This window comes from Lagopus muta, chromosome 1, assembly GCF_023343835.1.
Source record: "Lagopus muta isolate bLagMut1 chromosome 1, bLagMut1 primary, whole genome shotgun sequence".
NCBI lineage: Eukaryota > Metazoa > Chordata > Aves > Galliformes > Phasianidae > Lagopus > Lagopus muta.
Genome location: NC_064433.1, coordinates 81,887,986 through 81,905,303, shown reverse-complemented (window position 1 = coordinate 81,905,303; position 17,318 = coordinate 81,887,986). Strand labels below are relative to the sequence as shown.

The 17,318-nt window shown below is 50.1% G+C and overlaps 1 protein-coding gene across 4 annotated transcripts in view; it reads right to left on the bottom strand.

Annotated features, from left to right (window-relative positions):
- Positions 1–17,318, bottom strand: part of LOC125689536 (limbic system associated membrane protein) — a 957,706-nt gene that overhangs the window by 269,217 nt on the left and 671,171 nt on the right. For 2 of the 4 annotated variants that reach the window (XM_048936808.1, XM_048936828.1), the window contains exon 2: positions 15,135–15,213. In XM_048936808.1, the coding sequence (XP_048792765.1) occupies positions 15,135–15,213 (79 nt within the window). Of the gene's footprint in view, positions 1–15,134; positions 15,836–17,318 lie in introns of those variants that run through there. The other 2 variants (XM_048936797.1, XM_048936819.1) reach the window with 2 other exon arrangements.

The window sequence follows — 17,318 nt, the reverse complement described above, 5'->3', positions numbered from 1 at the left end:
TCCAGATCTTCCCAGCAGAGCCCAGCAAGCTGCTAAGCACTGTGCAATTAATTCTTTAGATATTCTTTATTCTTTACCAGAAAAGCAAATGAGAACACCTTAAACAACACAAGAGTCCACACTGCTATCTTTAACTTTTGTATCCTTTACAGAGATACATGAATGCAGGCTCATTCTGCACCATCCTGCTTATCCTTTGGACCAGAATCTCCATTTCATGTACTGGGAGCTGAGTGTGAGCAGTGATCAGTGACTTTCTCAGAAACACAAAAGAAGCTGCATGTTCCCTGCATGTACCTTCATTGCCAGTGAACTGGAACTGCCAGCTCGGCCCTTTCTGACCACAACTGAGAAGACAGCATCCCCACTTTTCTGTTATATTATGATAGAATCATAGAATGGCCTGCGTTGAAAAGGACCACAGTGATCATCTAGTTTCAACCTTCCTCCCACAGGCAGGGTCGCCAACCAGCAGACCAGGCTGCCCAGAGCCACATCCAGCCTGGCCTTGAATGCCTCCAGGGATGGGGCATCCACAGCCTCCTTGGGCAACCTGTTCAGTGTGTCACCACCTCTGTGTGAAAAACTTCCTCCTAATGTCTAACCTAAACCTCCCTTGTCTCTGTTTAAAATCATTCCCCCTTGCCCAATCACTATCCTCCCTATAAACATAAATGTTCCCCCTCCTGTTTATAAGCTCCTTCAAGTACTGGAAGGCCACAATGAGGTCTCCCCAGCGCCTTCTCTTCTCCAAGCTAAACAATCCCAGTTCCCTGAACCGTTCCTCATAGGAGAGGTGCTCCGACCCTCTGATCATCTTAGTGGCTCTCCTCTGGACCCGCTCCAAGAGCTCCACATCTTTCTTGTTCTGGGGGCCCCAGACCTGGACGCAGTACTCCAGATGGGGCTGTAGTAGAGGGGGACAATCACCTCCCTCTCCCCGCTGGCCACTCCTCCTTTCATGCAGCCCAGAACAAACCAGGAGGCTTTCATGCGACATTTTGGTGCAGCAGCCTGTTACCTAGCACAACTCTGAAGACCACCTATAAACCAAGCGGCCTTTGGCCAGCCACTGATTTGCTTAAGCACATCTCATTTTTGAGCCTCAGTTTCTCCCACTGCAGAATGGAGTGACCAACTGTAACTTGTTTCGAAGGGTAAATTAATTAAAGTATCTTGAGGTTCAGAAACGGCAGCGACTACTGAGCAAAACAGTCTCAAAGTAATTCCACGTGCTCTGGCACAGATCTGACAACAACTTATCTACGCGTGCTTATAATGGAGGTGAACATTTTCATTTTCCCTGAGCATATTTTAAGCTCCATCGCATAAAAGCCAAGTCTATACGAGGCACCACCACGCAGAATGCACAATCGTTAATTTCTGCAAAGCAGCCTTGGTGTCTGCAGCAACACTTCAGGTAACTCAATAAATTAGAATAATAAACACAAAGGAAACCAGAGAACAAGCAAGGACAGGGCAGAAATCACAAACAGAAGTGGATGGCATAATGCATGGTACAAGCACAGCACCAGTCCCGTGGCCACAGGCCCTCAAGTGAAGGAACATGTGCTGGTGCCAACACCAGCTCCAGCAGCAGCACGCAGTGCCTAGGACTCAAACAGAGCTGAAGCAGGGGACAAATGGAGCTGGTGTCAACTGGAGAGATAGAAAGGGCTCCATCTGCTCACAGGTGCTGCGTGCTCAGCTGTGCCTATGGGCAGGGAGCCGGGGGCCAGGAGCTGTGCTTCTGCACAGGTTCCTCTGGGCTCCTCCACATAGCACAGATTCCTGCCACAGCAAAGCAACACAAGGGGAGAAGAAGCTCCCCTTGTTTTTGTTTGCCGTCTTGTAGAAATGCTTGCCCTCCCTTAATGTGCCACGCTCACGTGACAGTATGGCAGACCTGCACCCCCAGCTCCTCAGCCCAGCTCTGCCCCTACCCTGTGCACCCCAGCTCAGCCATTGCTCCAGGCCCCTCTCCTTCCCCCAGCACAGCATTCTCCTGCATCCGAAGCGCTCGCTTCTGCAGCTTCTCTTATTTCAGTCCCAAGCCTCTTCTGTTCACGTAAAAATGACAAGGGGAAGCAGAAAGAATTAGGTTGCAAGGAAAGATTCAACCAACTCGTTCTATTTTCCGTCTGGATCAAGACCTGAGCCCACAGGAAGCCTCCAGAGGTACTCTCCACTGCAAACGTACTGTGACATTTGAGAGACATCTCAGCGAGTCCCAGGAGCAAAGGCATGGACTTGTACGGGAAAGTTTTCTCTGTGCTGCACAAGGAATCAATGCTATTTTATAACAATTCCTGCTGTCCCCAACTGGGCATGAAGACAATCAGCATCTGGCCAGGCCCTCAGGGAGACTGCAGAGCTGGAGATGTGTCAGTGCTGCTCTAGCATGAAAGCAGCAAGGTGGGGGGAGAGGAGCTGTGATGGGTTCAGCCAGGCTGGGAGCTGAGGGGCTGGGAGGGAGCTGAGGAGATGGGATGGTGCCAGAGGGACCCGGTTTTGTACACAGCTGTCTGCTAGAGATCATACACATGGTTTCTCTTTAGCTGTGGTTTTGAAAGCCCCCTGCCTGCTCTGCTGGAGGCCCTCCCTGCTCACAGAGAAGTTTCCTCTCCCTTTTTCTCAACACATCCCGGTTTCCCACAAGGGAAAACCCCCCCCATGCTGCAAGCTCCCCTGGGGCAGGTCCCCTGCTGCTCTTCCCTGCCCCAGCAGCAGCACAGACGGCTGTTTTCTTGCTCCATTAAGCCAGCAGATGAGGCTGGCTTAGCTCAGCACCCTGAGCTGCTGCTCAGAGCCCAATATCTGTCTCGGCACAAGAACTAGCACCAGTGTGAACGCAAGAGTAAAGGAGGGATTTGTGAGTTTGGCACTACAGTCTTCTACTCCCAGACAGTGAGGAGAGCAGCTCCTTGATCCTGAATCAAGCAGGCTAATGTTGCCTGCGAATGCTTTGGGGCTTGGCCAGGAGACCGTGCTGCCTTCTTTGAGGCCATCCAGCCTACTCCAAGAGAAGATAAATCAATGCAAAACAGCATCTGCCAAGATATTGACTTTGGTTCTGCTCACAGAGTGCCTGCACTTCAGAGATGGGTAAAATTCAGCTTGATTATCTCTCACTCACCAAGAGGAAGTTTCTCTCTATGCTTAAAAAATCACTGGGATGAGCCAAGAAGGGATCGATCTGTTGGAAAGAAATGCTGACAAGAAAACACGAGTCAGAGACGGGACAAGAGCGGACGATGGGTGAGCAATGGAGACAGCCTCTGGCAGCCTGCCTGACCAGTTTGTAACAACCTGGTCACTACAGCTGGAGAAAGATTAAGACAAAGGACATCCATCCAAGCTTTACAGCAGGCCCTCAAGATTTGTTTCGCATTCTTCACCCCCACTCTTGGATAGTTTTTCCTCTCTTAACTTGCTCCTCTCTCTCCCCAAGCATCCTTTCCTGTGCTCGCCTGCATCCCCATTGCACTGAGCCTTCTCGTTGCTTGAGATGTCCCTGGAAGCCAGCCAAATCTCTGCCTTGAGGCACAGCAGTGGATGCAAGACTTTGTGCCTTATGTTACATGCTACCTCCCCCATAGTGAAAGGCCCCAGCAGCATTCATAACACTATCGCAACCACCCCTCAGGCAGACCCTGAGTCTCACATGTTCAGATCCCAGAGCACAGAGATGACTTCACAGCAGGGAAAGGTACCATTTCATTAGCAGAACATGCTGACAAAGCTTTATGAGATGAACATTCAGTAACAACTTCAAACTTCTCCACTAAGAAGCAACTTTCAACTCATTTCTCCTGTCACATCTGTGGTAGGAGGTTCCCACAGCCCTCCCAGGGCAGCAGATGAGGAACAGGTATGTGTCCCTTCAACAGAAAATTGGTTTTAAGAACAGTATTGATATTGATTCTTGCCTCTTCTGCCAGACAGTTTTAGTGTAACATGCATGGACTGGAGAGGCACCAACTACTGATGGCTCAGAGCATGTTGTGCTCCAGGGATGGAAAGGAGAAGAGCAGCTGCAGCAGGAGAAATGGGCAAGGACCTCCTGGCCAGGTTTACAAGGCTCCTTCCAAAGGCGCTCCTCTCTGCCTTCAGATGTCTTTCTGCCGAGCTCCTGCCATCCTCTGAGCCCAAAGGCTATGTGCAGAGAAGTAGAGGGCAAGAGACCCAAAGGAACCGTCCAGTCTGTTCCTCTATGTGAAGGATGGATCAGTTCTACTTCGTCATTTGTGGCATCTGTCACTCCTTGTATATGTCTAGTCTGTCCTTACAGCCCTCTAGTAATGGAGCTACAGCTTCCCAAAGCAATTTGATCCAATGTTTTGCTGTCTTTACTGTTGCAGAGTTCTTACTGACATTCTGCCCATCTCTCTTGCTGCAGTCTAAAACCATTCCTCATTGCATTCTCCTGCAGAAAATATTATTTCTTTCTTTTTGCACCTTACCTGCTTACATGTCATTAATCATACCTCATCCTTAGACCTCTCTTCCTTAGGCCTAACAGCTCCTGCTTTGAATTTAGTAAGGAAAAAAGAGGTCAGTTGAAAGGCTAACTGTCCCGATTATGCTCAAGGTCCTTGACCCACTTGGCCTCCATCTGAGCACCTCTTCCTAACACAAGTGAGAAGGAAGCTGCTTGTTGCTCCACCTTGGGACACACTTTTCAGATGGATAGACCTGCATGCCTCTGATTCATCGCCAGTACTGGAGAGCAGCCAGAGTAATAGGAAGGCAAGAAATGCCACTCTAAAGGCCAACAAACACGCACAAAGTACATTATGCAAGAACCCCTGTGGACCCCCTTGTCCTGGTGGAAGTCCTACAGATGGCCCATCGCTAAGCACAGTCGATGCAGGGGGGAGGATGTGTGGGTGGACAGATAATTTGATATTTAGCTGAAAGAGCTAAAATGGGTTTAATGCAGTGCTTGGAAGACAGATTGCCGGCAGCACCTTCTGCTCCTGATTATGGATGCCAGGCTCAGGTTTCCCTTAAGTGTGAAGGCAGCCAGGTTGAATTTGTTGCCACAAAGGCTTTGGAGACCCTGTCCCACAAAACAGAGGTACCATGGGAGGATAAAAAAGGCTTACCAGCACTGAGGGCCATGCACATACAGCACCAGTAGCTGGCTTTAGTTCTTAGCATCTCATGGTTCCCTGCCAAATGTGCGGAGGTGCCTCCAGAGTCTCTGCAAAGCCTCTCCTACAATGGACTAATCTGTCTGAGATGATCATAACTCAATAGCTAAAGACAAACTGCTTCTCTTCATGGCCAGAGAGGTTTGGCACTTTGAACACTGAGGACTTTCCATAGCATTGCACTACTGCTTTTATTTAAGTGCATCTGTCTTCCTTGCCGTTTGTATAAGGTCAGATCTGTACCCCAGTACCAATTTGGGTCTCCCCAAATCAGCATCGTGCAGGAGTGTCAGATTTCTCACCCAAGAAGGACGTGACGGAAAAAAACAAACCTTCTGCACCCTTTTATCTTCTACCAGCAGAACCACAGAGCACATGAAATAAGCAGAGCAGTGTGGTCTTCTGCAGACTGCAGCAAAGCTGCTTTCACGCAAGCCTGCAGCCTCAGTTCTTGCCTGTCAGCTGCCCTATTCTTCCACTCATTTCCAACTTGGGCTGCAATTGAAAGCAGGAGCAGCAGATCACTGGGATGTAACTACATTCCTGTTAGGAAAATAAGGAGCTTTATTGGTGATACAGCCTCTACCCTCACTCAGAGGACAAACAGGCATCAGGCATTCTTCACTGGAGCATAAAATAAATGCCCTGGGAATATTCTGCAGGCCCAGCCTGAAGACCAGTGGCTAACTGAGTGGCTGGGCTCCACAAAAGAGCTCAGAGCTCAGTCTGTCATCTAAAGCAGAAGAGGCCAGAGCATCACAGTCTCCATGCTGCTCTGCCATCCTCCTCTGCTTCTCCCCCAGTTCCCCATTCTTGCACCCAGGTCCAGGAAGAAGGGAAGTCTGAAGAAGAGGACAACTGAGCAAAGAGAGCAGAAGACAAAGAAGAGAAAGAAGTGGCTCGAGTCAGGAATAAAAGCATGCTTGAGGAGGGGCAATGGGTGAGAAAGAGACGGATTGAGAGAGGCAAAAAGCAAAGGAGAGGTAGGGGAAGTGGAGAAGACATGGAAGAGATGTGACAGACAGCTTCATCAAGGTCACAGGCTGGGTCGGGGAGCATGCCAAACAGGGGGAGCTGTGTACAGGCTTCATGAGGGGAAACAGAGATGAAGATACGCCACCTGTCCCCCGATGAACTTATCTATCCTTCCTGTCCCAACTGACAACCATTGTATATGTGCTTGACCCCCCTGTCCTTGGGTGCAGAAGACACCCAAGGATGGCAGTGGAAGGAAGAAGATGAGGTGCTGCATCTGCTCTTGGCACACTAAGTGTCAGCAAGCAGTAGGTATAATAGCAGGAGGCCCTAAAGAATGAATTCAGCTGGTGAAGGAGGCAACTCCTTTTCTGTCCCTCATTAAGATAAGAACACCTGTTACTGCTGCCCACACTTAGCACACTTTAAAGCATACTGCCCTGAATTATTTGCTATCCAAAACCATGGCTGCTTTATGTAGCATGCAAGTGAGAAAGGATCAGACTATGCACACTTCTTAGTGTTTATACTTTCTGCCTTTTTGGCTTTAAATAAAGAAGCATGCTTCTGTTCATTTTGAGCTGATCCATTCCAGAAGACAGCCTGCAGTGGGAAAGTTGAGGGGGAAAGCCACTACAAGGGGCTGCATTTGCCAAGCTTTCAAAATGGGCTACATCCTCCAGCAAACCCACAGAGGATAGAGTCCATCTGAGAAACAGCAAGCTGCAAACAAGAACGGGAAGGAGATAAGGAAAGGAGGGTGCAGCATTCCCTGCCCATCTTCACTGTCCTTTAGCCCAAGGGAACTGTTAATAAATGCGCCTCCGCTCAAGGGACCAAGGCTCCAGCAAACCACACATGCCACAGCTCACACAAGGAGGGGGCTTGAATACAACAGGGCTCCAATAAACAACTGCTGCAGCTGGCGCAGGCTCCGTGCTCCATAGCTGCAGAGAGGGAGACTACGGATCATGTTATATTGTATTTGGCAAGGAGGGGACAGTAATTTGTGGGGATTAATCACTTCCCACGTCCCTCTGCTGCAAGCTCAGAGGGCAGCCTGGATCCAGGGGGGTTTCCTGAAGTCCCTGTGCTACCTGCAGCCATCCAGTAGGGTTGCTGCTTTGCCATGGTGATGCTTTTCCTCTCTCAAGCGCTTTCTAATTCCAGCATGCCCCTCCATCACATGCTTTCTGTTCCCTGAGAAGATGAAGTTGGGATCAGACCACAGAAATTCCTGCCGACTCCTTTTGGGAATCTGAGCTGGGGGTGGGAGGGGCTCATCGTGAAGGAGTCAGCCTGGCTTTGTCACTGTGGCTCCTCTCCTCCAAACGAAAAGAAAGAGATTATGATGGTAGAACATTTTAACCTTTCTTTTTCTGAGCTTGATAGGCTTGGCCTGAGGCACCTTTCCTAGCAAAAACAGGCTGCTGCAAGATTGATTGGTTGGGTGCAGAGTTTAAAGGTAATTTTCTGTTGTCACATGCACATAAATTACTGTGGCTCAAGCTGCGATCAGCTCCACATCTTGCTTGTTCCACTGCTTTTACGCTCAGGCTCTGATGAGGTGTTGCAAGGACCATGACCAATGCTCCCCAAGCAACATCCTATATAAATACGTATCAAGAGCATCACAGCGTATGCACCGAGTTAGTGCCTGGGGAGAGAAGGGCACGTGCCTGCAGATCTGCACAGCCACAGGCTGCCAGCTGCTGAAGTTGCAGCTAGAACCTTGTTTCCTCATCTACAAACCTGTTTAAAATGTTCTGTACGTGAACGCTGGGGCAAAGAAAACTCATCCACTCAGATTATACACAGGGGAGAGAGGAAAACAAAAAAGGATGCATGAGCACACACAAAGGAAGCGCAGCTGCAGCCAAAGTGAATTCATTTTTAACATTCATGAAAATATTCACAGAACACTTCAGCTCTATTCGCCTAAATTTTGCTGTTTGGAGTAAACACTTGAGCTGGCGCAGGCTGTATGTTCTAGGCGCAATGCATCAGGGATTAGGGGTGGCTCTTGGCTCCGAGTTACGGATTCACACTACATCCCCCACGTACACATAGCCCCGTACTTCAAGGCACAGATTCACAGTCTGTCGCTGCAGTTTCTGACTCTCAGCCCTGTCACAGCCAAAAAAGACAGAGCGTGTCCCCGTAGCCATCGCATTCCACCCCCAATGCGACCTCTTTCAACAAAGGCACTCGCGGTTCTGCCAAATTTGAACACAAAACCAATGGCAAACAATGGAAGTTCTGCCCATGCTGCTGGTTTAGGTGAGCAGCCCCCTTTCCTGCTTTCCACGTTCCCCTCCCGTAACTCATCTTTGTCATTGGTTTCTTTCCCCAAGCGTCTTAAGCAGCCCACATAAGGGAAAACTCTACAGCACACAAGGGAGGCTCAGCTGAAGCCCTGAAGACAGGAGCTGTGCACGTTGTCTCTTCCTCCTCCATAAGTACAGCTGAGACTATAACTGGGTAATTGGCTAAGTGCCTGTCAGCTTAATAACAGAGAAAGATACACAGAGGGAGAGGAGAGATTTGTATTTACTATTCAAAATCATGAGTGCTGCCTGCTAGTGGGTTTCATGGGTTTTGGTTGCACAGCAAAGCACCAAAACCCAGGCAGACAGGCAGCTCTGAGGCTCGGTCTCTCACTGAGTGCAAACAGCCATCCTGGGACAGAGAGAGTGATGGACAGCAGAGAGCTCCATCACGCTGCCTCTGGCTAGAGCAGCCCATCCCCGGTGCATTCAGCTGGGCTGCAGCGGGGTTGGTTCTCCCCTCCCTGCACAACGGGGCGCCTGGGGGTCAGAGCAGGCCTCTCCCACACAACCGAGTTGCTCCTAATAACAAGATCTGCAGAATGAGGCGTGCACCGAGGAGACTGGCTGCTGGGATTATTTTGAAATAGCTGCTTTCTAGGCAGAGGTGAAACTCAACGTTATTAGTTCCCATTACTTACCATAAAACCAGACATGTTAGATGTGCCTGAAGCCTGAAGCAAATGCTTTGGTGTCAGATTCAGCTGAAAATCACATTCGTTTCTTCTTGAGCCAGAGAAGAGTAAAAAGAAAACTCAGTAAATTCTTGACTTCACCTTTGTGCCCTCCACTGCTCTTACTCCAGGAGAGCCAGAGTTCACACAAACCAGAGCGAATTTTGATGGACAACACAAGGAGGTGAAAATGGCTACATCCAGCCTTGCAGTGTGCCTGCTGGAGCCCTGCAGCTGCGTCACAGCAAGTGGTGGCCCTGCAGCTCCGTCAGAATGGGAAGCCTATGGGTCTGGAAGGAAAGGGCAGGTACGTCTAATATATATTTTGAAAACTTATAGTTACGAGACTGCAAATTCCCGTAACTGCAAGGTATTTTAAGGCTCAATCTCTCCTTGTGACCTGCAGAGGAGGGGAGCAGTGTGGAAGAGGTGCTGGCTCCAAGACACTCCAAGGTAACACATCCCACTATATAAATTTTAATGTCAACTATGTAGGAAAGCATATGGTGCTCAGCTGCAAACTGAAGTGCGCGTGCAGGCTCAGGAGAGGAGGTTAAAGCCATACAGTCTGATACTGCTTCTCCTCCTCCATCTTTCTGAATGCAACTTGTACGTACAGTGTTATTCAACATAAGTAATTCCACCAAAAGAAGAATCTTTTCCTAATTTCCAGCCAACCTTTGCTTATAATTGGTTTGTCCTTGTTTGTCCCCTTGAGTGGGGAGCCTTCTGACAAGCTCCCCACTCCTCACTGGGTGTTCTGTGCGTAACGCTGTGCATACGCACGTGCATGTGAGAGGAGGAGAGATGCCGATCTCCCGTACGTACTGCAATTCCCTTTATCATATGTATACACACAGACATCTATGTACGCGTGTGTGCCTTCATATAATGGCACCATCTGCTGCCAGACCTGGAAGTTTTGCAACATCATCTGTTACTGCATTTATATACTTCTTTTTATAGTTTAATTCTTTTTCTTTTTCTTTCTCTTTTTTTTTCTGAAGGAAAGTATCAGCTAAGTGTGGACCCTTTCACACAGACCCCAACACGCCCTCTCAACATGCACACATCACAACAGCACTGTATGCCAGAGAAGAACGGGATGCACATGGGAAGCCTTGCTTGTCACATCTGCTGGGCTGTAGTGTGTGGCTGAGCCTAATGGAGATGTTGCTGGGCTGTCGCCCTGGGGCCAGGCCGGTCACCCTGGGCCTCCCCCTCTCCCCCATTCCCTGCCCATCCCAGTTAATGGCCAGGGACTCACTTTCGCTCACATAGCACTTAACACAAAGGGTGCCTTGACTTAGCCGTGGCCTTAAGTGCCACAACAATACCACTAATAAGCAGGGTTACAATTTTACCGCCGAGACTGTATTATTATGTAGCATTATACCTTTGAACATGCCTATTCTCATTTCTAGTAAAGGGCTCAACTCGGTGCTCCCTGTTATAAATCATATGCTAATTATAAGTATAATCTGAAGAGCTTTTCCTTTTATTTTAAAACGTATGTATAGGGCATAAGCTTTGTCGTGATGCTGTGCTGCTACTTGGCCTGAAGTGCCTTTATCCTCCATACAGCTCTACACGTGGAACATCAGCAAAACACAGGGCAGCCACTAACAGGGTTAGCAGAAATTGCTCATACCACAGGATCACACAAACAGTGCCACTGCCACTGCTGGTCACCAAATGCCAGGCCATCCTGCCACATGGACTTTTAGAAACTGCCCATTAGGATGAAAGCTCCCATACATGCTGTCAGCCTGAAGCCTCCTACCTGGTAAAAATGGAAACTGGACACCTAGCTAAATGTTAGTTTTCATTAATGCCTCAGAAGCAGATTGACCAAAAGCTGACACTTGGAAAAACTCAAACACCATGAAACAGATTCTAGATTCTGCCAGGTCCCAGCTCCCCATGGGGCTCAGCATCACCTGAGAAGCACCTAGCAGCTTAGGCCCTGTGTCACTTGTGTCTTTTCACTGGCAGTCCCCAGGAAACTGCCCCAAAGACAAAGGAGGTATTTCTGGCAGTGCCCTTTGGCTCTGGTGGATTTCTCCTGGTATCAGTGAATGGATGGGAATGGGAATGAGACCCATTTTGTTTCCAGCTAGCAACGAGACCCATTGCAGAAGACATAAAAGGCCAAACTAGTCCCTGTACCATGACTACCAAAAGCACTGGGCAAGTTGCAAGTCCTTCTGATGGCCCCAGAACAGTGCTGTAAAGGTACTCTGGTGTGATCATACAGCATAGATTCCATCACTAAGTTGCTTGCAACTCTACCTGAAGGCCAAATGTAACACAGTGACATGGTCCCCTGCTTCCTCAGCTTGCAGCAGCTTCCCTGCACTACCACACGTGTCACAGCTGAGCTGATGTCCTCCTGTTTCTCATCCCCTTCCTAGCACTGGGCCCCTGCCTTTGCTCACTCAGTGCTTGCAGGAAAAATGAGGTGGAAGTGGGCAAACAGAAAGAAGGGCTGTGTTTTTCTTTTCATGTTTTAATTGATTGTGGGGGATATTTTGTGTGTTCGTTGCTTGGCAATTTTTTTTAACATCAAGTAGGGAAGTTGCATACAAAACCTGAAAACCTCGTGACCATGATCTTGCAGGCAGAAATTGATCTTGCATTGGCAGGAATTACACGATTCCCTCTCAGTACTCAAATTAAGGTTCAGTGTTCCCCTTCACTTGCTGAAGACAGAGTTAAAAATGAACTCTTAAATCTGACAGAGCCCCTGATGCACAGCATCGTCTCCTAAACATCCCATTCCATCTTCCTGGTCGAAGACAAACCCCAGCAGCTCTGCTCAGCCCTTCTCACCTCTTACACCTTTCAGCCCCCTCCTCCCTTTCCAGTCTTACTGCAAGGAGCCGATCATTACCCTTTTCCCTGTGGATAGTCCATCACAAGCTATTTTTATTCTCACTCTCTGCAATTCCCTGACTAACTTCCCCATGCCAAAATATCGCTGAAAGTCATCAACCTTCAGCAAGGCCAACAGATGAATCAAACCTGGTGCCAGGTCATTTAGGAGATGAGCCAGTATAGCGTTCAGAACATTTTTCTAATGTCCGTATCAGGGGAATATTTAAATGCCATGGCTTTAAAAAGTCATACTCAAACTTCCCAGAATAATTCCATTCTAACAAGCTGTAGATGAAGCTCCAGAGGAGTGGCTTCCTTTAGGAACATTAGGGCTTACAATAGGAAAATATTTTTCTCCCCTTCATAGATTAGTCCATCCGCCCATTCTTCCGCCTACCAGTGCAACAGCATAAATAAATGGGCAAGGCCCCCGAGGAGCAGATGCACTGAGAATACCCCGTCTTCCATGCCACGCTGAATGTTCCATGCCACAATTTGGAGGAACAGAATGTTTTTACTAATATTATCGTTATGTACATTGCCTTCCATTCTCTCCAACTGCATACCATTTTCATTCCCTCCTACATTTTCCTTTCAAGCTAGAGGCTGGAGCTACTGTGCACTGGTAAACTGCTGCTGCATGCTCGCTCTGAAGTAGATGTGTAACAAAGATATAAGAGGTGATACGATCTCTGTACAGAAATCTCTTACCTATCTCTCTGTGGAAGTAAAGATCTGCTCAGGGCACGGTCAGAACAGACCCTCTAATAGTTTTTCCCCATCTGGCTCTTCCCCTTGTGTTGTCACCAGTGGGTCTGTAGGCACTGAGAGCGAGATGCTGGGAGTTTTCCAAACACAAGGCTGTCATGATGAGTTATGTTTTGGAGCGGCAGGGGAGATGGTGAGGGGGGAGCAAGCAAACAGAGTCTGGCTTTAAAACTGAGGGAATGAAAGTCATTGTGCGGGACCTCAAGGCAGAGGGAACCCTCTCCCTTTGCAACCTGACATCCCATCTCCCGGCTGCAGCCCCTCCTCTGAAGCAAGGACCAAAATGTCCCAGAAACATGGGACTAGTCCTGGGGAAAGGGAGGGAGACAACCTCCCTTCCTCAGAAACATGAGATCTGCTTAAAGAGCTGGGGGAGGTCACTGTCCATGCTGACCTGTGACAGAAGCACATCCTGCCAGGAGCAGCATACTACCTGGTGCTGCAATTGCAGGGCTGGGAGGTGCACAGCTCCCACCAACTGTGCCACTTGGCACACATCTGGCTAACACAGCTGGATCTCATTATTCAGATGTTGCATTTTAGTGCCTGACCTAACACTGGGAGGCCACGCTCTCTGTGCACATCTATGTACCCCAAAACCACTCTCCCAGGCACACTCCCTGTCACCCTGCTTGGCTTGCTGACAGAACTTTTTGCAGGCAACACATGCAGGCAGCATCCCCACCATCTTTCAGCTTGTTCTGCTGCAAACGCAGCTTCAGCACACAGTGTTTAGATAAACTTCAGAGCTCCAAGGCTAAGTGGGAAATGGAAATCCAGTGACCCCTGGCTGGGCAAGTGAGCTTAATGACTTGTCTGCAGCTGCTGTCCCAAACATACGCCAGCAAACATCTGCCTGACCAAGGCAAAGGATTGATGGAAGGGATTTGCCTTTAAAAAATGGGATGAGCCGGCCAAGAGTTCCACCAGAAAAGGGTTAATGGGATATAGGAATTGCTACTGAGTGGAAAGGAGAGGAGCCCGGAGTCAGAGGCAACACCCCTTGTTAGGTGTTTACCGTGTCGCCTCTAAACCCCTTCCATCGCGTATGCAAGGCAGATGAATTACTCTGTAAATCCTATTACCCCGTGTGGATAAATCTTACACGCGAGTTAACAAGTCTGGAGAGCTGGGGAATGGAAGCTGTGAACGGATATGCCAGGATCAAAACAAGCCAGCACACGGGGGCTGAGGGAAGCGATACACACAGACACATACATCTCTCTCCTAGCATCCTCCGTCCCCGATCCCATCTTGCTGGCTCACACACCCTCTGTCATTAACTGGGAGGGATGCAGGGCACAGAGGATCACGTTGCAGGCTGTTTGGTGGCATCCAGCCGGATTTATTTCAGAGGAAGAGAAAGAAAACTTTGTGGCTGCTGCTCGCTTTGCTAGGGAATTGCTCCCTTGGTGCTTCAGGGTTTGTGCACTATCAGCTCCTCACACAGATTACAGACTTTATTTCACGTTACGTCCAGTAGTTTTATAGCCATAATATACAGCACATGCACACACACAGCATTTTCCTCTGGTAGGGAACCTACTGCAGGTAAGTTGAGCAAGGCAGAATTTGAAAAATAAACCCACAGGAGCAGCTTTCAGCTATTTGAGACGCTCTGAACCAAAAGCCTGCGAAGCCACAGAACTACTGCTGGAAAACCCACACGGCGGATAAGGAAATACAGTGCTCAACACTGCCAGCAAAACACGGCTTGGTGTGCAAAGACACCCTCCTCCTCCCAGCTGCTCAGGCACAGCAAACACCCACCCACCGAGCCCTGCAAAAGACCCAGCGCAGTGAGTGAGATGTGAGCTGCGGGGACACCAAAGCTCTCCCGCTGTTTATTCTCCATCCTTCCCATTTCTGTATCCATTTGCCCTCCCTTCCGGGCACAGAAAATAAATAAATAAAATGAAAAGCCAGAGTTTCCTGCAACAACTTGTCCGAGAGTTCCCACAGCACCAGGGATAAAGTTTTTGCAAAGGTACGACAAGAGGCACGGCATAATCAACAGAACATCTGGCAAGCACAGCTGGATCCCTTTCACTCTCTCCATTGATACGGCTGGGCTGGTGGCGAACGCACGCTGGCGAGAGCAGACTCACACAAACACATCTTTCCCCGCTGAAATTCTTTTGATCCAGAGCACTACGAGAGGCTTTCAAAGGCTTTGCAAATGTTTTGATACGAAGGCACAAACACACGCGGAGCCTGCTTGCAGCAGCTGCCGTTACCGCAGTCGGAGAGGCAAAATAACACTCACAGAGGCACGCACACAGTATTACATCTATGCATTGCAAGCACGGCAGCACAGACACGCATACGGAAAAGGAAAAGTTGGCAGAACGCCCTACCTGAGGATGGCTGTGTCCCCCTGCCTCACGGTGATGTTATCGGTGCCGCGGGTAAAATCCACGCTGCGGACTGGCAGCCCTGTGGGGAGAAGGCAGAGCAATCTCAGTAGGACCAGTGGTAATTGTTTCCGATCAGGCTGAGCCCTCGCTACCATGGCTGGTCTCGGTGAGTTTCGCTGCCTGCACTCGTCTCTCTCTGCGCGTGTATGTGGATGGGTGGATGGATGGATGGAGAAAGAAAAACAGTAATAATAATGTACAACTCTCGCTCTGACAGACAGCCCCGGAAAGGGGAGGTGATTTCACAGCCCTCAGCTGCCACTTTCTTGTGCTCTTTTCGGTCTCTCGCCGGCTTCTTCCCCCCCTCTTTCCAAAAAAAAGTCTGTGCACAACCTTCAGCGGAGGAAAAGAGAGGGAAAAAAGAGGAGCGTGCGCGTGTCAGAAAGGCAGATCAAAACGACGCAAAAGTCAGGCGGCAAAACCCAGCAACAATTAAATCAACCCGTCTGGAGCGATGGAGAAAGGTGGGAAAAAAAAAAAAAAAGAAGAGCGCAGCTCCCGTGCCGCCGGCTGCGCGCCTGGCCGGTCCTGCTTCGGTGCGTGGCTGTGCAGCTCCCAGCTCCCTTCCTAACCCACTTTCCCAGGCGGAGCGAGCGAGGGAGGAGGGAGAGGAGGAGGAGGTTGGAGAGGAGGAGGAGGGAGGGAGCCGCACTCGTGAGATGAGGACGGCGGCTCGGCCGCACGGCTGGAGCGAGAGCGGGAAGGGAGCGGCGAGGAGCGGCTGCATCCCCGGTCCCATGCCCTCAGCCCCTCTGATCCTCGGGACCGGGCTTCCGCGATGGGACTGGCCGGGGATGCGCGAGTGTGTGTGCGTGAGCGGAGGGAGCCCGGGAAGGGGAAAGACGATGGCGAGCTGGGAGACTGGGAAGAGAAAGGAGGAAGGATGGGGACAGGAGGGAAAGGGAGAATGGAGGCAGGATGGGAGAGAAGAAGGAGGAATGGGGGAGCCGGGAAGGGAGGTGGCGAGGCTGAGGGCAGGCGGGGGTGGCTGCGGGAGGCAGATGGAGGAGGCCCCAGGAGCGGGGTACGGAGGATGGAGGACAATACGGTGAACGGTCACAGGAGTAAATACTGCGAGAAGGGGGCTGCGTGTTCAAAGCAGCACGGCCAAAAGTGCAAACAACTTGGCTATGAGCTCGCCGATACGAGGAGGAGCAATGCTGGCAACTGCCCCTGCAGCCCCAAGCAGCGCTTTTTCCCTTCTCACACTTTCTCTCCCCAAACAAACAGTGGCACATCGCTCCCTCCGCCTCCCTCCCAGCTCTCCCCGCTCGCTCGGTCCCTCCCTCCCCCCCTCTTTTCCCAGCCTTTGAGGGACGGAGGGCGGACAATGCTGGTATTGAGCTGCCGCCAGTGTGAATGCTCAGCCTGTCCTCCCCGCGTGCCAGCAGCCGCAGCTGAGCCCCGAGCCCTGCAGCAGCGCTGCCCGCCGGGAAGGCTCCCGGAGCACACAACGGCCCTGCACCGGAGTGAGAGGAAAAAAAAAGATGAAATTAATGGAGAGGAATAGGCCGTGTGTCTTACTGCTGTCACCGGCTTGCTGCTTCCCCATCCCGCTCCCCTGTGTGTGAGGGAGGGAGGGATGGAGAACGGCTCCTAGGAATGCTCGACCAGCATAACCCTTCTATGGCCAAAACGGAGGGGAGAAGTAGTTCGAAGACTCCTGGGGGCACGTCAGACCCAAACTAGGGAGATGCAAGCAGTGACCCCCTGCCATACAAACGGAGGCTCAGGATCAGAGCAGAGGTCCAGCCAGCCCTGCATCCTGTTGCTGAGCCAATCATGAGCTCAAGGCAAGAGGGCAGTGATTGCCCCTGAGCGTTTCCCCAGTTCCCAATGATCTGTGTCTACGGCATGTCCCAAGCCAGTGGCAATGTCTTTGTAGTTCATGGCCCTCTATTGATTTTCTTCTTCCAGGAATGCATCCAGTCCTCTCTGAACCCCTAGGAACCAACCCCTGCAGTCTTGGTATGGAAAGGCTATGCTGTCTGTGGGTGCTTAAACAATCTCTGCATGTGTTAAAAGCCCACAAATTAGAGGCTAAGGTCAAGACACCACTTCTCCAGTGTCATGCAAGCAGTAGCAAAAGAGATGGCTGCTTTGTATTCAAGCCAAGGGAGTGAG